We start from the raw sequence: 26,399 nt of genomic DNA on the forward strand, positions 1-26,399 counted from the left end.
TTTCCTATTCAAATCAAATAAAGGAGGAAGGACCCTTTACTCGTTTTTTTTATCTTATCATCTAATAAGAAATATTAATCATTTTCAGGGAAGCTCAAAACCAATATACACAGGCAGTTAGAAAAGCCAAGGCTAGCTTTTTCAAGCAGAAATTTGCTTCCTGCAACACAAACTCAAAAAGGTTCTGGAACACTGTAAAGTCCATGGAGAATAAGAACACCTCCTCCCAGCTGCCCACTGCACTGAGGATGGGAAACACTGTCACCACCAATACATCCACTATAATTGAGAATTTTAATAAGCATTTTTCTACGACTGGCCATGCTTTCCACCTGAATACCCCTACCCCGGTCAACAGCCCTGCACCCCCCACAGCAACTTGCCCAAGCCTCCCCATTTCTCCTTCTCCCAAATCCAGTCAGCTGATGTTCTGAAAGAGCTGCAAAATCTGGACCCCTACATATCAGCCAGGCTAGACAATCTGGACCCTTTCTTTCTAAAATTATCTGCCGAAATTGTTGCAACCCCTATTACTAGCCTGTTCAACCTCTCGTGTCGTCTGAGATTCCCAAAGATTGGAAAGCAGCTGCAGTCGTCCCCCTCTTCAAAGGGGGGACACTCTTGATCCAAACTGCTTCAGACCTATATCTATCCTACCCTGCCTTTCTAAGGTCTTCGAAAGCCAAGTCAACAAACAGATTACTGACCATTTCGCAACCCACCATACCTTCTCCGCTATGCAATCTGGTTTCAGAGCTGGTCATGGGTGCACCTCAGCCATGCTCAAGGTCCTAAACGGTATCTTAACCGCCATCGATAAGAAACAACACTGTGCAGCCGTATTCATTGATCTGGCCAAGGATTTCGACTCTGTCAATCACCACATCCTCATCGGCAGACTCGATAGCCTTGGTTTCTCAAATGATTGCCTCGCCTGGTTCACCAACTGCTTCTCTGATAGAGTTCAGTGTGTCAAATCGGAGGGCCTGTTGTCCGGGCCTCTGGCAGTCTCTATTGGGGTGCCTCAGGGTTCAAATCTTGGACCGACTCTTCTCTGTATACATCAATGATGTCGCTTTGCTGCTGGTGAGTCTCTGATCCACCTCTACGCAGACGACACCATTCTGTATACTTTTGGCCCGTCTTTGGACACTGTGTTAACAACCCTCCAGACGAGCTTCAATGCCATACAACTCTCCTTCCGTGGCCTCCAATTGCTCTTAAATACAAGTAAAACTAAATGCATGCTCTTCAACCGATCGCTGCCTGCACCTGCCGGCCCATCCAACATCACTACCCTGGACGGTTCTGACTTAGAATATGTGGACAACTACAAATACCTAGGTGTCTGGTTAGACTGTAAACTCTCCTTCCAGACTCACATCAAACATCTCCAAACCAAAGTTAAATCTAGAATCGGCTTCCTATTTCGCAACAAAGCATCCTTCACTCATGCTGCCAAACATACCCTTGTAAAACTGACCATCCTACCGATCCTCGACGATGTCATTTACAAAATAGCCTCCAATACCCTACTCAATAAATTGGATGCAGTCCATCACAGTGCCATCCGTTTTGTCACCAAAGCCCCATATACTACCCACCACTGCGACCCGTACGCTCTCGTTGGCTGGCCCTCGCTTCTTACTCGTCGCCAAACCCACTGGCTCCAGGTCATCTACAAGACCCTGCTAGGTAAAGTCCCCCCTTATCTCAGCTCGCTGGTCACCATAGCAGCACCCACCTGTAGCACACGCTCCAGCAGGTATATCTCTCTGGTCACCCCCAAAACCAATTCTTCCTTTGGCCGCCTCTCCTTCCAGTTCTCTGCTGCCAATGACTGGAACGAACTACAAAAATCTCTGAAACTGGAAACACTTATCTCCCTCACTAGCTTAAAGCACCAGCTGTCAGAGCAGCTCACATATTACTGCACCTGTACATAGCCCATCTATAATTTAGCCCAAACAACTACCTCTCCCCCTACTGTATTTATTTATTTAGCTCCTTTGCACCCCATTATTTCTCTCTCTACTTTACACATTCTTCCACTGCAAATCTACCATTCCAGTGTTTTACTTGCTATATTGTATTGACTTTGCCATCATGGCCTTTTTTGCCTTTACCTCCCTTATCTCACCTCATTTGCTCACATTGTATATAGACTTACGTTTCTACTGTATTATTGACTGCATGTTTGTTTTACTCCATGTGTAACTCTGTGTTGTTTTATGTGTCAAACTGCTTTGCTTTATCTTGGCCAGGTCGCAATTGTAAATGAGAACTTGTTCTCAACTTGCCTAACTGGTTAAATAAAAGGTTAAATAAATACAAATAAATAAATGGGCAAAAAGGTACACGGACCAGTGTTCGTGTAGATAATTCATTTTCTGAGTTAAAACAGCCATCTAGTACGAGAAAACAAAAAAACAGCCAACACTTCCTGCCCCTTCAAAATTGATGGTCACCCTTCAAACACCCATTCTATTAATCTATTAGTAGCCAATCATTCATATATAAATTATATTTCTCAATTTCTACTTCTAAGATTATAAAATTAGATTGAAAATTATAAACTAGCCACAATGATGAGTGTTTATTGGCTTATTAATGAACCTCTGTTAGTGTAAATAGTTAAATAACTGATATCATAGCTCCCGGGTTAACCATTGGTAATCTCATTCAATGATGGCATACAGCCAATAAAACAGTATATACAGTGGGGCAAAAAAGTATTTAGTCAGCCACCAATTGTGCAAGTTCTCCCACTTAAAAAGATGAGAGGCCTGTAATTTTCATCATAGGTACACTTCAACTATGACAGACGTGGAAAATGGTGGAAAATAGGTGTTTGGTCACATACAAACAAGCAAGATTTCTGGCTCTCACAGACCTGTAACTTCTTCTTTAAGAGGCTCCTCTGTCCTCCACTCGTTACTTGTATTAATGGCACCTGTTCGAACTTGTTATCAGTATAAAAGACACCTGTCCACAACCTCAAACAGTCACACTCCAAACTCCACTATGGCCAAGACCAAAGAGCTGTCAAAGGACACCAGAAAAAAAAATTGTAGACCTGCACCAGGCTAGGAAGACTGAATCTGCAATAGGTAAGCTGCTTGGTTTGAAGAAATCAACTGTGGGAGCCATTATTAGGAAATGGAAAACATACAAGACCACTGATCATCTCCCTCGATCTGGGGCTCCATGCAAGATCTCACCCCGTGGGGTCAAAATGATCACAAGAACGGTGAGCAAAAATCCCAGAACCACACGGGGGGACCGAGTGATTAACCTCCAGAGAGCTGGGACCAAAGTAACAAAGCCTACCATCAGTAACACACTACGCCGCCAGGGACTCAAATCCTGCAGTGCCAGACGTGTCCCCCTGCTTAATGATCCAGAAGAAGACTGGGAGAATGTCATATGGTCAGATGAAACCAAAATATAACTTTTTGGCAAAAACTCAACATGTCGTGTTTGGAGGACAAAGAATGCTAAGTTGCATCCAAAGAACACCATACCTACTGTGAAGCATGGGGGTAGAAACATCATGCTTTGGGGCTGTTTTTCTGCAAAGGGACCAGGACGACTGATCCGTGTAAAGGAAAGAATGAATGGGGCCATGTATCGTGAGATTTTGAGTGAAAACCTCCTTCCATCAGCAAGGGCATTGAAGATGAAACGTGGCTGGGTCTTTCAGCATGACAATGATCCCAAACACACTGCCCGGGCAACGAAGGAGTGGCTTCGTAAGAAGCATTTCAAGGTCCTGAAGTGGCCTAGCCAGTCTCCAGATCTCAACCCCATAGAAAATCTTTGGAGGGTGTTGAAAGTCTGTGTTGCCCAGCAACAGCCCCAAAACATCACTGCTCTAGAGGACATCTGCATGGAGGAATGGGCCAAAATAACAGCAACAGTGTGTGAAAACCTTGTGAAGACTTCGAGAAATCCTTTGACCTCTGTCATTGCCAACAAAGGGTATATAACAAAGTATTGAGATAAACTTTTGTTATTGACCAAATACTTGTTTTCCACCATAATTTGCAAATAAATTCATTAAAAATCCTACAATGTGATTTACTGTTTGTTTTTTCTAATTTTGTCTGTCATAGTTGAAGTGTACCTATGATAAATTACAGGCCTCTCATCATTTTAAGTGGGAGAACTTGCACAATTGGTGGCTGACTAAATACTTTTTTGCCCCACTGTATATTGCTCAACTAGAGATATGGCCCTAGCCAAAGTCAGTCAACGGTTCCACATTTAATTATCTGGAACGAAGCAAGTGTGTGAATAGTAGACAAGTAAATATCCTTTCACTGTTTACAGCAGATCTCCAACTTTTCACAACCATATTCTGAGGAAGAACAAGAACTACCTGGTTAGGGTGATTGGCCTGATAGGGTGTGTCCAGCAATGGAATGAAACATCCAACCAATGCTTCAAGTGATGTGCTGAACGTCCTCCACAAACCCACAGGGTTGTGGGGTCTGTCCAGAAACAACCACTAGCTCATACATCCTCGGCACTTATGGAGATCTGAGAGGATTGGACAGATGTAAGCAATATGGCAAAAAGTATACCAAGTCTGTTAGATGTCACCACCTATCAATGCCTCTCAGATATCCACAAGTGTCTGAGAGAAGGGGCTCAAGGTTGTGTCTGGACAGGGCCTGGGTATCACACACACCATAATAAATACTCATGCACTGGTCATTGGTTGTGTGAATATAAAGTGGACTGAGCATACTAGACTATATCATTTCTGAAAAGGTGTCATTTCAGAATGAGGGGTGTTGTAGCTCTATTGGTGTTGCTATTCTGTCTGTCAAGTCATCTAACGACTTGCACTAAATTCTTCCACTGCTCTGTCGTTGTTACGTTCCCCAGTTTGTGTATTTACATGTGTTTATTTCAGGAAATGGCTTCCTGAAATCCCTCAAGCAGCTGATTGGTCGACTCCATGGCTAATTGGAGAGCTGACCCCCGCCCCCTTGTCAAGACACAGCTGTCTCCAGTTACACATTCATTCTGAAGCTATATAAAAGCCAGTGTTCTGTTCAGGAGGTTCATTACTGGGAGGTCATTGCAGAGAGATTGAATGTGATAGAGAATCATTGCTGAGAGAGGAGGCTGATGGCTGTGGATAATTTACTATGTTAGTTGTTGGTAGCAGTTGGTATGTTCAGTGAGTTTGTTGCTCAGATAGAGCTTATTTGATGTGCTTTGTTTCTTAGTTTGTTTGAGAAATTATTTGTTCTCCTGTTTCATTTGTTCCCAGGGGGGAAGGGGAAGGCACCTAGGGAGTGCTTAGGCAAGAGGCCCGCGGGCATACATATACCCGTAGTATATTCACTGTCTAGGCACAATAGGTAAGACCTGGGCGGACCACCCCCTGTATTTTGGTTAGGGCACCAGGTGGTGCTAAATTAGGTAAGTATTGGTTAGGCAGGTAAGATAGGAGAGGGGGCTTTGAGATTTACTTTCTTTGCTTCTGTCCAGCCCCTTTTCCCCATATTACCGTGTAAAGGAATAAAGTCCTTGTAAACGGGTACCACATTCTGCCTGTTGTCATCCTTACTCATGCCTACAGTCCATACCTCTTTCACTTCACGGAGAGTTGAGTTGTAGCAGGGTGTTGCGTTCCCTCTTCATAGAGGCGTGCGTAACAGTCGTTCGCTACATATTTTAGACGGAGACTGCCATCATTGAAGTAATTTGTGGTGACGAGGGGCACTGTACAAAACGAAGTCTTCGGCGATTTGTATCAAAGTAGCAAAGCTGATAGCCTTCAAGGCAAGCAACACTGAACCATGCATGACGGCACCAGCTGTTCCCGATGACTGTGTGATCAAGCTCTCCATAGCCGATGTAAGTAATATTCACAAAGCCGCAGTGCCAGATGGATTACCAGGCCGCATACTCGGGGCATGCGCTGAACAGCTGGCAAGTGTCTACACTGAAACTTCACCCTTTCCCTGACCCAGTCTAATACCTATATATGTTTCAAGTAGACCACTATATTCCCTGTGCCCAAGAACGCCAAGGTAACCTGTCTAAATGACTATCACCCCGTAGCACTCACATATGTAGCCATGAAATGCCTTGAAAGGCTCATATCAACACCATCATCGCAGACACCCTGGACCCACTCCAATTCGAATACCGCCCCAACGGATCCACAGATGACGCAATCTCCAATGCACTTCACAATTCCCTTTCCCACCTGGATATGAGGAACACCTATGTGAGAATGTTTTTCATTGACTACAGCTCAGAGTTCAACACCATTGTGTCCTCCAAGCTCATTACTAGGCTAAGGACCCTGGGACTGAACACATCTCTCTGCAACTGGATCCTGGACTTCCTGATGGACTGCCCCCAGGTGGTGAGGGTAGGCAACAACACATCCACCACGTTGACCTTTAACACAGGGGCCCCTCAGGGGTGTGTGCTTAGGCCCCTCCTGTACTCCCTGTTCACCCATGACTGAGTGATCGCGCACGACTCCAACACCATTGCTAAGTTTGTAGACGACACGAAAGTGCAAGCGATGATCACTGACGATGATGAGACAGCCTATAGGGTGGAGGGCAGAGACCAGGACATCATCATCTCCCTCACCGTCAGCAAAACAAAGCAGCTGATCGTAGACAACAGGAAATGGAGGGCTGTGCACGCTCCATTCAATGTGTAAATGTAACAATCTGCTGCTGTATTCTGTGATCGTTTGTTTGTCTTGTGTAGTTTCTTAATCATTGTATCTAAACGGTATGTGTAAACATGTATATGCAGGGACCAGCTGTAAAAGAGACCTTGGTCTCAGTCTGGTCTTTGTTGAAATAAAGGTGTAATAATAATAATTATTATTAACATTGACAGGGCTGTAGTGGAGCGGGTCGAGATCTTCAAGTTCCTCATTGTCTACATCACTAAGGATCTACCATGGTCCACACAAGCCAACAGTCGTGAAGAGGGCACGGCAATGCCCTCAAAAAGTTCTACAGCTGCACTATTGAGACCATCTTGACTGGATGCATCACCAATTGGTATGGCAACTGCTTGGCATCCGACCACAAGACGCTACAGAGGGTAGTGTGCATGGCCCAGTACGTCACTGGGGCCGAGATCCCTGACATTCAGGATCTCTATACAAGGTGGTGTCAGAGGAAGGCCCTAAAAATGGTCAAAGACTCCAGCCACTCAAGTCATAGACTTATCTCTGCTCCCGCACAGCAAGCAGTACCGATGCAACAAGTCTGGAACCAACAGGACCCTGAACAGCTTCTACCCCCTAGACATAAGACTGATAAATAGTTAAATAGCTACCCGGACTAACTTTTTTTACTCATAGCATAAACTGCTGGTATTGTTTATCATCTGTCACTTTATTCCTAGTTACATATCTACCTCAATTACCTCGTACCCCTGCACATCGACTCGGTACTGGCACTTCGTGTGTACAACCAAGTTATCGTTACTCATTGTGTATTAAACTTTTTAGTTTTCTACTATGGCAAGTTGTTTTTGTTCACCCACACCGGAAGTGATCAGGACACGCAGGTTGAAATATCAAAACAAACTCTGAACCAATTATATTAATTTGGGGACAGGTCAAAAAGCATTAAACATTTATGCCAATTTAGCTAGCTAGCTTGCTATTGCTAGCTAATTTGTCCTAGTATATAAACATTGGGTTGTTATTTTACCTGAAATGCTTAAGGTCCTCTATTCCAACAATAAATCCACAGATATACAGAGAAACCGTTGGTTTATCGTTTTCTCTCCTCCTTCCTTCAAGCTCATTTTTCCTTCTTTTGACTAAAGTCTAAAGAAGAATATTATATGGCGGTTGGCAACCAACATTACTACAACCCACCGGAGTGTGGACCTTCGTTCATCTTTCAATCACCCACCTGGGCATATGCTTCTAAAAACCAATGAGGAGATGGCAGGTGGATATATCCTCCTAAAAAAACTATTGATATTTTAGCACCTGGCCACACAGATGCTCACGAGCAGTGTGGGTGCAATGATTGAATAACATGCATGTGTACATTGAATTTGCAACAGTGTGGTCAACATGTTAGACTGCAGCATCACTTGTGTTCAAGACAACTGGGAACTAGGTAATAATTTTAAAAAACGAGCTCATTCTGAAAAGTCTGTCATCTAAATTGGAAACACAGGCATCTTTCAAGAGCTCTGACCTGAAGATAAGTAACATGATTTTACCTCGTTTTTTCCCCCGAGTTCCCAGTTGTCTTGAAAGCACTGAGGTCATAAATTGTAGAAAAAGACACTTCAAAATCTTTACACACACACACACTTGAAATATGACCACATTTGAAAACCATCTTGAAATTTCGAACATATGGCCGTCTTTATACCATAATGTCACAGTCACATGTAAAAACTACAGTAAATGAAATATGTACCTACTCGTTTTAAACTCCTTCTCCAAGTAATAACATGCCATAGAATGCTCACTGGATCCCGAAAAAGGAAAGTCGGCAACAAAATTAGTTCCAAGGACCTACAGCTTCTTGGAATAGGGCGGTGGCGCGCGCAAAGCTATTTTCAATACATTACACAATGTATTACTTGCAGTTGATGCTTGCTTGAGTTAGCTTATTTTCGACTTAAAACATAAGCTAGTAAAGTTCGTTCCCTTCCGAAACATTTTGACAGTATAGGAACAGAGGTGTGTACAAGCTTACATACCTTAGGCTTGCACGTCGGCGCTGTTTACTGGCAGCGGAAATTTCACTGGCAACAAAACGTCTCTCTCCAGTTGTCTAAATATTGGTGCTTTGAAGACAACTGGGAACTCGGGAAAAAACGAGGTCAAATCATGACACGAGTGATCTTCAGGTCGAAAAGTTCGAGCTCTGGAAAGTTGCCCGATGCCGCGTTCATATTATAGTCGGAACTAGGAAATCCCACTTTCTGAACGCGACCTATAACTACAACCAGTCAGCATGTCGGACATTTCCGAGTTTCTTAGTTCCGACTTGTACAGGAACGCCGCACGAGTTTCGGACTTGGAATTCGGAGTAGGTTGACTGTTCAAAACAGCTTTTCTCAGTCGGAGCTCGTTTCTCATGAGTTCTCAGTCTTGAACACGGTCGGAGGTTTTTGATAATAACATAGGATACTGAAGGCATTCGCGTCGACGCACTTGTGTACATTAAATTCAAGTGTGGTTCACTTTTCCCATGCAAGGTAAAAACATTCACAGCTAAACATCGGTTGCTGCCATGAAAAACAATACAATTTGCGCCCATTTAGGAGAGTCATATGTAACATATCGAACACACATATTCATCCATTTCACAGATGAGTCAGTGCAATGAATGCAAAATTATTTGCTTCTCGCAAAGTAAAAAAAAAAAATCAAAATAATAATATGTGTGTATATATATATATATATATACACAGTGGCAAAGTGTATGTTGTGGATGGAGTAAGCTGTTAGTAGCCCATGTGCCTCACCCTAATCATTTGGTCTATTTTCAACAACGCGGTATTGTAAACACATAACGTTAGTAGTTGTGGTGCTTGGTTTGCACATGCAAATTCGGCACACACAACCTTCTATAATATAAATGTAATATTTGACGTGTCAAATTAAAAGCTTGTTTAATGCGTCAAATAGTGTTATGGCGTGTATCTTTTTTGACATGCAAAGACCCAAACGGCATTCAATGTGCCTCACACTAATCATTTGGTCTATTTTCACCTCTTAATTTCACCTACTGTTCTCACTCGGTGGTGCACAAATGGCATATAACCTGTTTCAGAGAAAAGTAATCATCGCATATTGTAAGATGTTTCATTTTCTGTTTATATGCCCCATTTATTTATCCTATGGTTCTGGCTGGTACAGGGAGTTCACCGAGAACGGCCCATGTTCTGAATTCTGTCGCTGTACATTTCAAAGTGCTGAACAACTAGTTATATTGACTATTCCGTAGTTGCTTGCTCATTAATGTTTTAATCAAAAATACGGATTGCCTCTTATCTGCTTGTCGTTCCCTTATGCCAGAATTTGTAGATCAAAATTGTCAGTAGAAACCACATATGTTTAAGCAAGTATGTCATATCAGATGTTTTTTTTAAAGGCAGTAAATGAGGCTGAAAACTGTTTCGCTGCCAAACAAGGCTCCGCTGAATGCCAGGTGTAGCATTGATAAGGTGTTGGGACAGCTTTATGTAGGCCCTAACAGTTTGTGGGCATCGTTTGCCACCGTTGTAGTGCAATTCATGTATTGTTTCGTGTTTGTGTAGGGGCTTTCCTGGCATGCATCCCACTTTTTTTCCCCCCACCAAGATTTACATGCTAAAATCGCCACTGTATATATTGTAATGAAACCGCAGGGAGCAGGTCTCGAACCCTCAACATTCTAGTCCAAAATCCAGCGCGCTATCGACTGTGCAGCAAAAGCATACTCGAGCAGCAGAGTCGAAAGCCGCTATATACTGCCTTTGAATATATATATATATATATATGTATATATTCTCACACTGCACTGCCTGCACCACTTTAGCCTATTTTCGGAGTCAGTCGTCAAAGTCATGCCATTTCCCCCCCGTACAGGAAGAGGGAGACGTTGCAATAAGGGTCTATTCATTTCAGCATTTTACGTCAGGGTTGAAAGGTGAACAAATTGAAATCGCAGCTGCAGCAGCGTTTGTAAATATTATTGAAGCTACGCAAAGGTAGGTTACTTGTGTGTCACATCATGCAGCTTTTATTGATGATACAATTAGAAATATTCTATTGAATAACATGACTTGTCTCTCCTCGCACAGCTAGTTAACGTTACCTTACCATATCGGCTAGCTTGCTAGTACAGATGCTAACCAATACGCCTTGTTGGCATCTGCTTACTGTGAGGTAGGTAGCTAAAGGGTGTGATGCGGAACTTGAGGTTGCTGAAGAGCCTTCGTTGCTCGGAGCTGCAGGGCCCGGGCACGCCGCAATGTTTCTCTGTTCGGACAGACACCCGTACGGTGCTCATCGCTTCAGAATACTCCGTCACCGAGTTGGACCCACGAGCTGGTCAGGTACTTTACACATAGCAGTGTTCTTCAATCATGGTCCGGGAGTCCCACCGGGTAATGGTTTTTGTACCAGCCCATCACGAACACACTGTATTAAACTATTAATCTCCCCATCATGTTCAGGTGATGAATGAGGTGTCGTTGACAGCTGAGCGCTACCTTCCAGAGGATGGCAGTGGGACAGTTGTTGGTATCCAGGACTTACCAGACCAGGAGTCTGTGTGTGTTGCTACAGCCACTGGTGATGTCATCCTCTACAACCTCAGCACTAACCAGGTATCAACACTGTAGAAATAACCCTGTTTATTGAAATTACAAAAGATGAACACTGTTACTCATAGCAGGTTTGTACTGCCTTTGTTTTCGTGTGTGTGTGTGTGTGTCCATTTTAGTTGGAGTGTGTGGGCAGTGTGAACAGTGGTCTAACAGCCATGAGCTGGAGCCCGGACCAGGAGCTGGTCACTCTCACCACTGGTCAGTATATCAACCACATTCACGTATGGTCTATTGTTCATGGGGTCTATCATGAGCCATCAGAAGTAATGTTCTTTCCTTCCTTTTCTTGATACTTTTCAGGTCAGGACACCATTATCATGATGACCAAAACCTTTGAACCCATCATAGAGGTTGGGATCCACCAGGATGACTTTGGAGAGGGTAGGACAGTTTTTTTTTTTTTCAAGAGACCCAAAGTTTCTTTACATACACAAGATAATCAGCAGGATAAAAACCTATAAAAGTACACCACACATGATGACAGACTAACCATGGAGAACACCAAACATGATGACAGACTAACCATGGAGAACACCAAACATGATGACAGACTAACCATGGAGAACACCAAACATGATGACAGACTAACCATGGAGAACACCAAACATGATGACAGACTAACCATGGAGAACACCAAACATGATGACAGACTAACCATGGAGAACACCAAACATGATGACAGACTAACCATGGAGAACACCAAACATGATGACAGACTAACCATGGAGAACACCAAACATGATGACAGACTAACCATGGAGAACACCAAACATGATGACAGACTAACCATGGAGAACACCAAACATGATGACAGACTAACCATGGAGAACACCAAACATGATGACAGACTAACCATGGAGAACACCAAACATGATGACAGACTAACCATGGAGAACACCAAACATGATGACAGACTAACCATGGAGAACACCAAACATGATGACAGACTAACCATGGAGAACACCAAACATGATGACAGGCTAACCATGGAGAACACCAAACATGATGACGGACTAACCATGGAGAACACCAAACATGAAGACAGACTAACCAGGGGAGAGCACTAGACATGAAGACAGACTAACCAGGGGAGAGCGCTAGACATGAACACAGACTAACCAGGGGAGAGCGCTAGACATGAAGACAGACTAAACAGGGGAGAGCACTAGACATGATGATGACAGACTAAACAGGGGAGAGCACTAGACATGACAGACTAACCAGGGAGAGCACTAGAGATGATGACAGACTAAACAGGGAAGTGAACTAGACGGAGGATAAAAGCCGGGTAAGCCTGTGTGAAGAGGTGTGTCTTTAGTGTGGACTTGAATATGTGTATGTGTAACACTATAGCTTCCGTCCCTACCTGGGCTTGAACCAGGGACCCTCTGCACACATCAACAACTGACACACACAAAGCATCGTTACCCATCGCTCCACAAAAGCCGCGGTCCCTGCAGAGCAAGGGGAACAACTACTTCAAGGTCTCAGAGCGAGTGACGTCACCGATTTGAAAAGCTATTAGTGCGCACCCCGCCAACTAGCTAGCCATTTGACATCGGTTACATATGGATTGTGAGGTTCTGACATGGAGAGAGAGGGAGTTTCAGAGTTGGGGGGTGCTAAGAGCACCTAAATTGGAAGATGGGATCCTAATGTAAATATTCCTGTGTATGTACTCTATGCCTTTGGTTGACTGACATACTTTTTATGTGTTTTAGGGAAGTTTATTACAGTGGGCTGGGGGAAGAAAGAGACCCAGTTCCATGGCTCAGAGGGCAAGCACGCTGCCCAGAAGAAGACCATAGTAAGGAATATGATTCACCTTTCATCCTAAGAGCAGTTGAACACTTTAATGAAGGTCTCACTGTCTCGCCCCTCTCTGTGACAGGAGGTGCAGCCAGCCATGTCCTGGGACGACCGCAGGCCAAGGGTGACGTGGAGAGGAGATGGCCAGCTCTTCGCTGTGAGCTCTGTTTGCCCCCAGACTGGTGTGAATCAGTGTTTTTCACAAACTCTGTGTGAAGTGAAACAATTACTGTAAAAAGATAAATACTGTAGATTGTGTTGGTTTCACATGCATTGCATATGTGTGATGTTTCAGGTGCCAGAAAGGTCAGAGTGTGGAACAGAGAGTGTGTCTTGCAGTCAACAAGTGAAACCGTCAACGGTCTGGAGCAGTCACTGTGTTGGAAGTAAGATCTCTGTGGAGAATCATTCAACATCTTTGACCACCTTGTTGTACTATGGTTTAGGGAACTTAAATACAATGCATACCACAACATGGTTTGCATGGGAACCTTATGGAACCAATGCCTTCTTTCAGACCATCAGGTAGTTTGATAGCAGCCACACAGCGTCATCCTAACAAGCACAGTGTGGTGTTTATGGAGAAGAATGGGCTCCTACACGGGGACTTCACCCTGCCCTTTGGAAAAGAACAGGTCAAGGTCGGTCACTCAAATACTCTACACGAAAACTGGTCGATAAGGACAAAAATCCATATTGCGATACATTTCCTGAATTGATGCAATAATGATAAATAGAACGATAGGTTTATAACATAAATGGTCTCCACAGTTTTTTTGTTTTTATATTACCCTTAAAACTACTGCTACTGCTTTGAATGTTGTAGCTTTCAATTGTCCCATTTAACAACTAACCATATTAGCAAACTTATTTCATTTCAAACTTCACATTTCGCTAGTATAGACCCCCACAGTGGTGGTGTCAAAATACGCATAAAACCTAGTGGACAAATAGTTTTTCCACCATTCATTTTTCCCATAGGGGATTTTAGAAACGCTTAAAGTAAGGGCTGTGTTTCGTGTCGGCTGACCCTGGTGTGATGTTTTGATAACCATGTACATCTCTCTCGGACAAGGTGACTTTTCTCAATATATTCGGCTCGATTTACTCTCAGATTTTAAAATGCTATTTAGCCTCAAAGTAAGACAACTTGCAAAACTACAAAATCTGTAAGCTCCTGCAGGTCATCTCCATGTGAGACCTTTACAAACAGGTCTAGTGTCAATTTAAAACTTGCAGAAGACAGTTCATAGAATTGTCAATTTTTAAGAAATGTAGCCAATTTATTCATTACTATATGTAGCTAACGTTAGATAGTTAATCCAAAGATTCCTACCTTTGCCTCAATTCGGCAGCCTCGTCCAGATCATGGTGTTTGTAGTTCTTTATGATGGTCACATTAGCAGCTAATTAGCATTTCATTTTTGGGGGGTAAATACAGGCAAAATATATTGATAAAAGTCACCTTGTCCGAGAGAGATTTACGTGGTTATGAAAACATCACGCTAGGGTAAACCCTACACGGAACACAGGGGATTTTAGAAACACTTAAAATAAGGGCTAAGGGGAAACATTTATGGGGGAGAAATTATTGGAACCATTTCCCTGTTTGACCACTAGGTTTTATGGGTATTATGACTCATACTGTGATACTCGATACCTGTGGTAATGAACGATATCAGCAGTGCCTGCAATAAGTGGTCAGTGTCGATGAATTTTGGTTTATCGTCCCAGCTCTACTCAACACACTGATATAGGATCAGTCTAGCATTTTGCTCCCAATGGTTCAGGTTAGGATTTGGGGAGGGAAGCTGATCTGAGATCTGTGTGACTGTTTCAGGTGAAGGCACTGCTGTGGAACAGCGACTCTACTGTGTTGGCTGTGTGGCTAGAGGACATGACACGAGAAGAGGGGGGCCAAGTCAACACATACAGTAAGATCTCTACCCATTACTCCCAGCATTATTTCATACATTTATAATATGGGTTAATCAATATCTTTCAGTCAATGTGTTGCCTTTTTATCAAGCAGATTTCTTTTAAATATAAAAGAATACTTTGGGATTTTGGTGATGAGGCCATGTATCTACTTACCCAGAGTCAGGTGAACTCGTAGATACTATTTTCATGTCATTATGTTTTGTGTGGACCCCAGGAAGATTAGCTGCTGCTTTTGCAACATAGCTAATGGGTATCCAAATTAAATACCAAATGTCTCTGTGTCCAGTATGAAGGAAGTTTGAGGTAGTTTTGAGAGCCAATGCTAAGTCGTGTAATAGCGCAATGGCTGAAAGTCTATGGGTACCTACTAGCATGCTAACAGATACCCATAGACTTCCAGTCATTGCGCTAATGCTAGTTAACGATTGCGCTAGTTAGCAACTTACTTCATACCGGACACAGAGATGTACAAATGGTATCCATAAGTTCATCTGACTCTGGGGAAGTAGATAAGGGGCCTCATTGCCAAAATCCTGAAGTATCCCTTTAACTGATCTGGAGTGACATCCAACATATATATATATTTTATTTACCCCTGCCTCACTCCCTATCCGCCTCACTCCCTATCCGCCTCACTCCCTATCCGCCTCACTCCCTATCCGCCTCAATCCCTATCCGCCTCACTCCCTATCCGCCTCACTCCCTATCCGCCTCACTCCCTATCCGCCTCACTCCCTATCTGCCTCACTCCCTATCCCTCCCCCAGTTCAGCTGTGGACAGTAGGTAACTACCACTGGTACCTGAAGCAGAGCCTATACTTTGGCAGCGACCCCCAGAGGGCGCCAGCCGACGTGAGCTGGGATCCTGAGAGGCCCCTGGGGCTGCACCTGGTGACCCGAGGCTGGACTAGCCTGACCTACGACTGGGGCTGGAGCACTGACCGCAGCCACGGGGAGGACGGGCAGGACAACGCTAACGTGGCTGTGATCGATGGAGGTGAGTCAGATAGGGACCTTCTTCCAATATCTTCGAAATGCATCCTATCCGTCTGCATTCATGGAGGTGATCACTAATTTATAAGTGAGCGGATAGGCTTTCACTAATCTTTAAAAAAATATATATTTTTACCCCTTTTTCTCCCCAATTTCGTGGTATCCAATTGTTGCAGTAGCTACTATCTTGTCTCATCGCTACAACTCCCGTACGGGCTCGGGAGAGACAAAGGTTGAAAGTCATGCGTCCTCCGATACACAACCCAACCAGCTGCACTGCTTCTTAACACAACGCACATCCAACCCGGAAGTCAGCCGCACCAATGTGCTGGAGGAAACACCGTGTACCTGGCAACCTTGGTTAGCGCGCACTGCGCCCGTCCAGCCACAGGAGTCGCTGGTGCGCGATGAGACAAGGACATCCCTACCGACATCCCTACCGACCAAGCCCTCCCTAACCCGGACTACGCTAGGCCAATTGTGCGTCGCCCCATGGACCTCCCGGTCGCAGCCGGTTACGACAGAGCCTGGGCGCGAACCCAGAGTCTCTGATGGCACAGCTGGCGCTGCAGTACAGCGCCCTTAACCACTGCGCCACCCGGGAGGCCTGCTTTCACTAATCTTAATCAAGTGTTTCAAAGTATAGTGTTTGTGACTGTTTCTCTTTGTAGACAAGGTCCTAGTGTCAACATTTCGTCAGTGTGTGGTGCCCCCACCCATGTGTGCCTACGAGCTCCAGCTGCCTGCCCCTGTCAACCTGGTGACATTCCACCGCCAGCCCCAGAGAACCAATGAGCTGGCAGCACTCACCGCCGACGGACACATCCTAGTCTATGGTCAAGGTGGGCCACCAGACGCTTTGAGCATCTGCCCTCTCCTTTCTAATTGATCAGCCATCACTCTTCTCTCTCTTCACCCCTACTCTCTTGATGCATACACTGAGTATACCAAACATTAGGAACACCTTCATAATATTGAGTTGCCCACCCCACACCTTTTCCCTCAGAACAGCCTCGGTTCACCGGGGCATGGACTCTACAAGGTGTCAAAAGCGTAGGGAAGCTGGCCAATGTTGACTCCAATTCTTCCCACAGTTGTGTCTAGTTGGCTGGATGTCCTTTGAGTGGTGGACAGCTCTTGATACACACGGGAAACTGTTGCGCATGAAAAACCCAGCAGCATTGCAGTTCTTGACACAAAGCGGTGCGCCTGGAACCTACTACCATATCCCGTTCAAAGTCACTTAAATCTTTTGTCTTGCCCATTCACCCTCTGAATGGCACACATACACAATTCTTGTCTCAAGGCAAATAAATTGTTCTTTAACCTGTCTCCTCCCCTTTATCTACACGGATTTGAAGTGGATTTAACAGGTGACATCAATAAGGGATCATAGCTTTCACCTGGTCAGTCTGTCATGGAAAGAGCAGGTGTTCTTAATGTTTTGTACACTCAGTGTATATCTCTCTGACCTCTTTCCTCTTCCTTTTCATCTCTTTTCCCACTCACACTGTGCTGTTAATTAATTGTTAAGACAGGTACTGGGTACATAAATCCCAGCTACTTTTGTGTTTAATTCTGTTGTCTGTTCAGGTACTGGGGACCAGAGTGACCCTACTGCCAGAGTGGGAGGATTCCGATCGATCACACACGCTCCTCAGTTAAAGACTACCTACAGGTACAATCTGGAAAGTCATTCCAAAGCTTTTTCATTTATGACCCTCACGCTAAAGTTGTATTGCGCCCTAACATTGTGGCTGTATTGTGTGCAGAGTTTTGTTGGATCAGGAGCTGCCCCTGGCTCTGCGTCTCCTGCTGTGGCTGAGGGGGGAAGTGTTCCTGGGGGTGGGGGGCAGTGTAGAGGGGCCGTCCCAGTCCACGCTGCTTATCCTGGGACCCTCGGCGGCCCAGAGCCCCCAGTCAACCCTGGAGATCAAGTAAGAAAGAACAATAAATCATGACAACACTGCTTTTTACATACTGCCAGAAGGTTCCCCTAATTGTTTGTATCCCCAGGTCACGTGTGGAGGTTGAAGGTCACGTTATCAGCATGTGTCACAGCTCCAATACGGGCACAGTGGCCCTGCAGCTGGAGGACGGCCAGATCAGGAAGTTCCTCTGGGGCAAGTGACAACTACTTCCTGGCTATGAGAATATTGTTTGTAGACTTGCTTGTGGAATTGAGCCAGCTATCATGAGATGTCTTATATGCCTCCAGCATGAGCAGCCTTGTGTATGTCCCCAGACTCCTTGAAGCCTAGTGTGGTGGGCTGGCAGGACGCGACAGGCTACAGCATCAACTTCCCAGATCCCTGTGTGCAGACGGCCCTCTGTACTATAGAAAAGGTAAGGTTATAGTCCAACTGAATACTGCGGTCTATTATTTGTTACTATTATTTGTTGATTTGATAATATTGATTGTGCCAAAAGTACCTACCTCCTGGTCTCAAATCTAGGGGATTTCTTGTAATGTCAACAGGAGCATCTGCTGGGGCTTACAGACCGATCTCACCTGTTTGTTGACGACACAGAGGTATGTCTGTTGTTTTACCTTGGTGATTCAGCACAAAGGCAGAGTTACCATTATGATTGATGTAAACACACATATTACTTAAATGTAGCTGCTTGGCAGCCGCATGTAATGCAAAGCCAGGTCATATTAATTAGAAACAGTCAGCTTTATTGACCAATCTGGTTGTGTCACTGCCTCCCTCTGTTCTTCTTCCACAGGTGGCCTCCAACGTCTCCTCCTTCGTGGTCTACGATGACTTCCTGCTACTCACCACACACTCGCACACATGCCGCTGCCTCCGACTCAGCACACTCACTGTCAAAGGGCTGCAGGTGGCCTTGGCTGCAGACGGCGGTCAGAATGACCAGAATGACGAGACTCTCCGCAGGGTGGAAAGGGGCTCCAGAATCGTCACTGTGGTCCCCCAGGACACCAGGCTCATCCTGCAGGTCTGAACTGTTCTGTCTGTCATAAAAGCAGATTGCTATCTCAGATTATTTTACCTCATTGCATTTTACCCATATTGTTTGGCACTGCATCCCTGGTCATGTTGATGGTGAGTATGACACGTGCGTGTCTGCAGATGCCTCGCGGTAACCTGGAGACCATCCACCATCGAGCACTGGTATTGGCTCAGCTCAGAAAGTGTCTGGACAGTCAGAAGTTCCGAGAGGCCTTTGAGTGCATGAGGAAGCTCCGGATCAACCTCAACCTGATTTACGACCACAACCCCAAGGTTAGTAAGCCACCCATTCACTTCTCCTTCACCTGAACCTGTCTGACCTTCTGGTGTGGAATGGCACATACAAAGTAGATGTCACAAAAACGGTTGTGTTAAATCTCAAATGTGTCTACTCTAGCCAACAGTTCGCAGATACAGTGCGGGTAGGCTCGTCTACATGAGGTTATTATTGATAAGAGAGAGAATATTTTTATTTGTCAAATGGCAGTCAAGCATCGATCATCCTGCCACCAAATTAAGACCCTCAGTATTTAATGGAGAGGTGCATCAAGCTCATCGCCTTGCACTTTCACCACCCTGTGAAGTTTATTATCATTTATTTTGTCTGTAGCCTAGTAACTTGTATGCTTTCCGTATCATCGCGTGACTGCAAGTTTACTTCTATATGATGTTCTTCTCTGGCAGGTGTTTTTAGAGAGCGTGGAGACCTTCCTGAGACAGCTAGACTCTATCAACCACATCAACCTTTTCCTCACAGAGCTCAAGTAATAACCATTTTTATTTTACAACAATAACAAACAACGGCCATTTTGTAATGTATAGGACATTTTAATGTGGAAGTTTTCTTTTTTGATTTTACAGAGAGGAAGATACCACTACGACAATGTACCCATACCCATCGAACGCTACAGGCCAGTCAGCGCCTGGGGCTTGTGGGAAAAAGGTTGACATTGTTTGTGATGCGCTACGCTGCACCATGGAATCTATGGACCAACACAAGTGAGTGCGCTCTTGATACAGGTTATTCTTTTTGTCAGTGAAAACCAATACAATTTGATTTGTATAGTCTCTATTTACAGAACATTTTAACTAGCATTGTACTCAAATCGTGTTTCCTTTACGCTTCATTTTGAGTGTAATATTGTCATTATCACCCACAGGTACTGCCTGTCTATCTTGACGTCACATGTGAAGAAGACTGTTCCTGAGTTGGAGGTTGCCCTGCAGAAAGTCCACGAGCTTCGAGGTAAAACGGTCACAAGCAGATCAGCAAGAGCAATATGAAATTGTTAACAAGATATCTGAAAATCCATGTATTTGTGTGTATTTGTAGTGAACCCACCCGGTGCAGCCAACGCGGTGAGTGCAGAGGAGGCTCTGAAGTACCTGTTGTTCCTAGTCAATGTCAACGAGCTGTATGAACACTCTCTGGGCACCTATGACTTTGACTTGGTCCTCATGGTAGCTGAGAAGTCCCAAAAGGTCAGTGACAGAATGGTACTGCAGGTAAACCGTACTTAATAGTTACCTGGATGAAGCCATTTGCTGCAGAAACTTTGAGGGACATTCACTGCAAATGGAGAAAAGGCCGCTACTTTAATTTATTTTCATTGGTATTAAAGATGAAATATCTGTTGCCCTCCCAAACACTCAAGGACCCCAAAGAGTACCTTCCCTTCCTGAATATGCTGAAGACTCTAGAGCCCAACTACCAGCGCTACACCATCGACAAACACCTGAAGAGATACAGGAAGGCCCTGCACCACCTCAGCAAGTGTGGTGAGTGTGTCATGCAATAGCCCTCAACATTTCATTAAGGGGACAATTACGTAATTGAAATGAATGACCTAGACTGGGTGTGTTTTTTGTTGTTGTTTTTGTACCAGGTGAGGAGCACTTCACCGAGGCCCTAAATCTGGTGAAGGACCAGAGGCTGTATAGTGAAGCCCTGGGGCTCTATCCAACAGACAGCCCTCAGTACAAGGTAATGCGTTCTCACAGATTACTAAATAAGTAGCCACACTGTGTGCTACTGATATGTCTCTGACCTCCCAACCCTGACCTCTAACCCCTGACCTCTGTCCAGGCCTTGAGCTGTGCCTATGCTGAGTACCTGGTGGAGCAGCAGCAGGCGGAGCAGGCAGGGTTGTTGCTGTGGCGCTGTGGCGAGGGGGTCCGCGCCCTCCAGGCCTTCGTGGGCAGTGCCAGCTGGAGGAACGCCCTCTGTGTGGCAGAGCAGATCCCCCTTCCACCCGACCAGTTGGCACTGCTGGCTAGGGACCTGGCAGGTACTGTCCTACCGACGTCCTGGCACTCAGCGCCACCACATGAAGTCTTAAAGTTGTGTTGTCGATTCAAAACGTGTTGCTCATTTGGTTTCATATTTCCCCCTATTGTTTCAGAGAAGCTGATAGATCTCAGAAGATATACGGAGGCAGCCATATTGTTGGAGCAGTATGCTAAGGACTGTGAGGAGGCCATCTCGGCTCTGATCACAGGTGCAGTCTGGGAAGAAGCACTTCGACTGGTGAGTTAACAAGATGGCCTCCATCGTACAACATGCTCTACAAACTCCTCCCAAGACGAAATGACATTGTCTTTTGTCTGTTCTAGGTGTATTTGTACAACAGACAAGACATAATTGAAACAAACCTCAAACCAGCTCTCTTGGAAGGTAAAACCCCAATTTTTCATTGATGAATTGAAATGCTCTTCATGATAGTGCTAATGATGTTTCAGTGTGCAATATATTCGTTATTTGTGATCTTTATGGCACCAAATGTATATACATTGGTTTTATGAACACTGTTTTCTTAAGCATGTAGTTCTCAGACCTCCTACCTGGAAGCTCAGAGGGCGATGTTCATTCGTCACAAAACCCGTCTGGCCGTTGTACGGGAGCTTAAGGAAAAGGCCAGGCTGGAGTTACTGGGTAAACTAGCATTACTTACACAAATATAATTTTTGTAATAGCTTAAGGGGCTTTGAGAATGGGCTTGTCCATGTTATACTGACATGCCTCCCTCTCTTTCTCTCCCTTGTTCTGTCTCCCTCTCTCATTCAAGATGAGGATGTCCCAGACTGTCCAGAGGCAGAGCTCTACTCAGAGGCCAGTAGTGTGATGTCCGGCAGCCGTGCCAGCTCCAAGTACTCACATAGTAACTCCCGCATCTCCTCGTGAGTCAGCTCTTTACACATCTGTATGAATTACATGAAATACCTAGTGGGGGTGGATGTGGGGTTGGGACTTGGTAGTAAGATGTCGTTAGTCTCAGTATGAGATAGGAACTAACCTCTGTCTCTTAGGAGGTCGTCTAAGAATCGGCGGAAGGCTGAGCGCAAGAAGCTGAGTCTGAAGGAAGGGACCCCCCTAGAGGACATGGCTCTGCTGCACGCCCTGGCAGAGATCATCCACTCTGTGGACAAGATGAGAGGTAGGAGACGCACGTTCTTGTTGATAGGTAGAGTAATGTGGGCAGGTCCTGTGTGATTGACAGTGTTATGCTCTGCCCCTGCAGAGGAGGTGCACAGCCTGCTGAAGGGCCTAATGCTGTTCCAGTTTGACGGACAGGCGGGGAGGCTGCAACAGGCCTATGGGGAGGCTCTCCAAATGATTGAGGTGGCCCTTCCTGAGGTGTGGCAGGAGGGTCTTCAGCAGACTCAGGCTCCGGTGAGAGAGACACACACACACACACAGTCTTGTTCTTAGGAGTTCATTTAACCTGTGTTTTCATTTTGTTCTCCAGATTACCGGTCCTAACTCCACAGCCAACAGCATCATGGCTTCATTTCAACAGCCAAGACCCTCATCAACCCAAGGTCCATTTTACTAGTATTATCATATTTATTACTATTGAACATACACAATTTACTCATTTGTTTAGTAATATTAGGTGCTAAAATCAAATGTTCGTATTCCCTTTTTAGTTTATTAATATAGTAAACACGTTTCCTCTTTGCAGATTCAGAGACTCCCCCACCCCCAAAGATGAGAAATGGTGTCAAGTGGAAGCTGAGTATTTTGAAGTAGCTTTTTGTCATCACTGTTTTCTTCTTGTTTCTTCTTTTAACTGTAAAGCGATCTTATCACGTAACCTGTTAATAAAGATGTATACTGGGTATTCTTGTAACTCTTGTATGACTAAAGCATAATCAACAGAGCTGTCAAATGTTCTCACAATATAATGTCGGTAATGGATATGGAATTATTAATACTGTCAGAGATATGGAAACGGCAGTCAGTTCATAGTTCAATTTAGTTCATTTACTGTTTCATTTGCCAACCTTAAAGGCACATTGATAAGTAGCTTTCAGAAACATTTTCGATAAATGACAAAGGGCCCTTTCTCCTCATAGTCTTTCCTCCGAATCCAAAGTGACTGGAAAGAGGACAGGGAGGCAAGAATTGAACCTCCAAGCCACACAGTGTTTTGACGCTCCTGGGATGCCACAATGGTAGTCCCACCACATGGTGCTATCTGGTTGAGTTCGCTCTGCAGCCGTTCAGGAAGACCACTGAACATTGTGGAGCCGCCACATATTAGGATATTCTGTAGCATGTCACTCTTCAATCTGATGTCACATTTATTGATACAGTTCATGACCATAATAGGAAGTCCTGGCTCAAGGGATCCAATCAGATTTGGTTGGAATAGTACCTCTGGACAAAGATAGCGCTCATTTCCCAATGAGATATAATTCCCATCTGGAAGCTTGTATTGCACCATGTCACAAACTCTTAATTCAATGTCTATATCAGGAGCTACATAGCAACATTTTGCCTTGATGTCATCCATTAGGCCCAATTTGTCAAAAGAAAACCCTTTTCCAGACTCCTGCAGTAACTTCTGCAAGTAAAGGTCAAGGCTTCGTCCTGCATATTCTGCACGACAGGTGTAACTTGGCATGTAGTGGCCGTCATCAATGGGAACTGCGTAAGAGCATCCATGCCCGCATTCCAAAACCAGTCCGCTAGTTCTGCCATATGAATACATGGATAAAACGGACTGGTTTTCAATAAACATTGCTGGAGTGCTGAAGCTCTCGAACATGATTTCGGCGAGTTTTTCTCTGTTGGTGGTCGGACTAAGAGGAGGGTCACACAAAAGCACGGCGTGCTCCTCGCTTGGGATACCCAGCGTTTTGAACGAGTATTCCCACAGTCTCTCCATTGCATCCCATTCTGTTACTATGCCGTTATGCACCGGGCTGACGTGGGATATGTCTAGTGTTCCTAGAATTTCCCTCCCCACATAGCTGTTCTTGTAATCCAAGGGGCCTTTGCGCGCCAAACCCACAACACTGGGAATTACGCAGGAGGGCGCATCTGCCCCAGCAAACCCTGTTTTCAGGTATCCTGTACCGATATCGATGACTACCGCCTTGGTGCACTTCACGATACCCTTTGCCTTTGGACTCGACTCCTCTTCATCAAGCTCTGTTTTCGGTTTAGATGATTTGGATGTCTTCTTCAGTTTAGGGTTATCCGGAGAGGTGTTTTTTGACTTCGAAGACTTTTTCTTTTCCTGACTGTTCCCTTCATTCACTCTGATCAACTTTGCGACTTTTGCAGGACCCTCTCGTGGAAGAATGGGATCCACAAAAGTGTCGTTATCCATATTTTTACTTCATGGTGTAGGCCATAACTGTAACATGCAAAAACCAAAAGCGCTACGTCCCGGAACTATGTCCCGACAGTTTTGAAGCGCCAGGGTGATGCGCATTCAATCACTGTGTTACCTTTGTGACGAAATTGATCGTAGTAATAGTAAACGTAATTTGGAATGCATATGTACGGAACAGTCAGAAACGAGAAGAGTAGCTGCAGATCGCTAATCTGGGTACCAGTCTTTTTAGTTCATATTCCACCCCTTGTCAGAGACTGGCCTTTTGGCAATCTAAACGTTCAATATGCAAACGGATTTACGGCGCAGTTGCTGTTTGGTAGTTGGAAACAACATTCATATTTTCCATGACAATATTATGGAACAACAATGCCCTAGTCAAAAAATCCTATAGGATTAGCGATTTTTTCCCCCCAATCGAATCCTACAGGGTTTTGTGTCCCCTGTCCCCTATTGGACTACTTTTTTTCCCTATTGGGAATCAAAAGTAATCAGATTGGTTCCTATAGGTTTGGTAGAATTTTGTCACCCCATTCAGATTCCTATTATAATTTATTTTTCTTCCTAATTGAACCAGTTCAATTATAGTTTATCATTATTTACAGTACAATGCAACAACATTAATTACATGTTCGTTTGGTCGGAAACAGCAGTTCTATATTAATATGAAACAATACATTTGTGGAAATTACAACATCACTGGAGTCATTGCAAATCAATACCGAAACTTGTGTACCTACCTGGAGCCGTCAAACGGATTTAATAAATAGAATTTAACTTCAGTTTATTGTTGTTACAGTTTTGTGTTATTATGGTATTATTGAGGGCAATGTTTAGTTAATTAAATTGGAAGTTATTAATTGTGATCATGGTCACAGCTCTATCGCAATTGACGATCAGATAAAATGCATTAGATTGACGGTAACAGTCAATCAGATTAGGCTACAGGTTTTAAAAAACACACTGGCTGTTGTTGATAAACAGATTCAGTTCATATCTATATTATGTGATTCAGTGATTGAATTGACGACCCCTTCAGTAGCCTATTCCAGTAGGCGATTGGGTAACACAAGCGTTTACCATTTATGTTGAATAAATTAGTCTGTAAATTTGAACCAAACAAGCTACTGAAATTAGATGTAGGCTAGGGTCGAGCTGGTGCTATAGGCTACCTGCATCTAGCCTAAGCAAACCATGGCAGTTGAATTACAATCATAAACCGAGATTTTAGTGAATAGTCAAACGAGTTCACTCCCAGACAGTCCAAGCAAAATACTTTCTTGAGAAATTGCTCTTTGTTAAGAATCTATTTTTGTTTCTCTTTGACCATTTTTAATTGAAAATAATCACAGTAATACCCTTTACTGACTTTACAGTGTGTAGAGCCCAGAATGTCTTTTTTTTAGAGCCCAATCCCATTTTAACCACGTTCTTGCCAGGATGAGCCTTTTATATCTCCCGTGCACACACTGGCAAGTGTAGGAGTGGGCCAATGTGGGTGGATGTCTATTTTAATAAATCAATTGACTATACACTATCACAAAGAAATGTATTATACATTTGTTTTAGGCGGGTCCGAAGAAACAATTTAGGCTATAAAACTAGTCAAATGTATTTTCAAACGAATAGAATGGCATAGTTTGAGTTTGTTACTGGTCTGTCAACACACATTTTGCCCTATGTTATAGTGCGCTAAGAATATAATGAAATA

General features: G+C 44.2%; 3 protein-coding genes across 10 annotated transcripts in view; 1 reads left to right on the plus strand and 2 right to left on the minus strand.

Annotated features, from left to right (window-relative positions):
- tbc1d2 (TBC1 domain family, member 2) overlaps positions 1 to 8,945 on the minus strand; it is a 31,022-nt gene extending 22,077 nt beyond the window's left edge. For 2 of the 5 annotated variants that reach the window (XM_064954819.1, XM_064954822.1), the window contains exons 1-2: positions 8,728 to 8,945; positions 8,442 to 8,492 (exon numbers count right to left, since the gene is read on the minus strand). In XM_064954819.1, coding sequence (XP_064810891.1) covers positions 8,442 to 8,482 — 41 coding nt within the window. In that variant the 5' untranslated portion in view covers positions 8,483 to 8,492; positions 8,728 to 8,945. Of the gene's footprint in view, positions 1 to 8,441; positions 8,493 to 8,727 lie in introns of those variants that run through there. The other 3 variants (XM_064954823.1, XM_064954820.1, XM_064954821.1) reach the window with 2 other exon arrangements.
- A 139-nt stretch (positions 8,946 to 9,084) lies between these two features.
- LOC135526443 (elongator complex protein 1-like) lies at positions 9,085 to 23,183 on the plus strand. 4 transcript variants are annotated; one of them, XM_064954818.1, is made up of 34 exons: positions 9,085 to 9,228; positions 10,904 to 11,073; positions 11,194 to 11,346; positions 11,463 to 11,544; positions 11,647 to 11,727; positions 13,068 to 13,153; positions 13,238 to 13,337; positions 13,451 to 13,541; positions 13,673 to 13,796; positions 14,996 to 15,089; positions 15,863 to 16,093; positions 16,761 to 16,931; positions 17,683 to 17,767; positions 17,862 to 18,026; positions 18,106 to 18,212; positions 18,335 to 18,435; positions 18,569 to 18,622; positions 18,820 to 19,050; positions 19,185 to 19,337; positions 19,749 to 19,828; positions 19,926 to 20,063; positions 20,225 to 20,310; positions 20,398 to 20,546; positions 20,720 to 20,843; positions 20,951 to 21,048; positions 21,151 to 21,352; positions 21,467 to 21,591; positions 21,678 to 21,738; positions 21,883 to 21,996; positions 22,130 to 22,241; positions 22,371 to 22,498; positions 22,583 to 22,734; positions 22,811 to 22,883; positions 23,027 to 23,183. In XM_064954818.1, the coding sequence occupies exons 2-34, from the start codon at positions 10,924 to 10,926 to the stop codon at positions 23,092 to 23,094; spliced, it is 3,969 nt and encodes a 1,322-aa protein (XP_064810890.1). In that variant the 5' UTR covers positions 9,085 to 9,228; positions 10,904 to 10,923; the 3' UTR covers positions 23,095 to 23,183. The 4 variants fall into 4 exon arrangements, with proteins under 4 accessions (XP_064810890.1, XP_064810889.1, XP_064810887.1 ...); XM_064954817.1 differs by having other exon boundaries at positions 10,908 to 11,073; XM_064954815.1 differs by lacking the exon at positions 9,085 to 9,228 and adding an exon at positions 10,626 to 10,725 and having other exon boundaries at positions 10,908 to 11,073.
- Positions 23,184 to 23,264: 81 nt separating this feature from the next.
- On the minus strand, positions 23,265 to 24,682 carry LOC135527247 (actin, clone 302-like). The gene has a single exon (XM_064955849.1). The coding sequence runs from the start codon at positions 24,680 to 24,682 to the stop codon at positions 23,375 to 23,377; it is 1,308 nt and encodes a 435-aa protein (XP_064811921.1). The 3' UTR covers positions 23,265 to 23,374.
- Positions 24,683 to 26,399: the final 1,717 nt, after the last annotated feature.

This window comes from Oncorhynchus masou, chromosome 32 (genome assembly GCF_036934945.1).
Source record: "Oncorhynchus masou masou isolate Uvic2021 chromosome 32, UVic_Omas_1.1, whole genome shotgun sequence".
Classification (NCBI taxonomy): Eukaryota; Metazoa; Chordata; class Actinopteri; order Salmoniformes; family Salmonidae; genus Oncorhynchus; species Oncorhynchus masou.

Excerpts from the sequence above, each read along its gene's own strand:
- LOC135526443 (XM_064954818.1), top strand. The coding sequence starts at position 10,924 with ATGCGGAACTTGAGGTTGCTGAAGAGCCTTCGTTGCTCGGAGCTGCAG. Across the intron at positions 11,074-11,193 it reads TGGACCCACGAGCTGGTCAG|GTGATGAATGAGGTGTCGTT; the intron begins GTACTTTACACA and ends CATCATGTTCAG. Across the intron at positions 22,499-22,582 it reads CTCTGTGGACAAGATGAGAG|AGGAGGTGCACAGCCTGCTG; the intron begins GTAGGAGACGCA and ends CTGCCCCTGCAG.
- LOC135527247 (XM_064955849.1), bottom strand. The coding sequence starts at position 24,682 with ATGGATAACGACACTTTTGTGGATCCCATTCTTCCACGAGAGGGTCCT.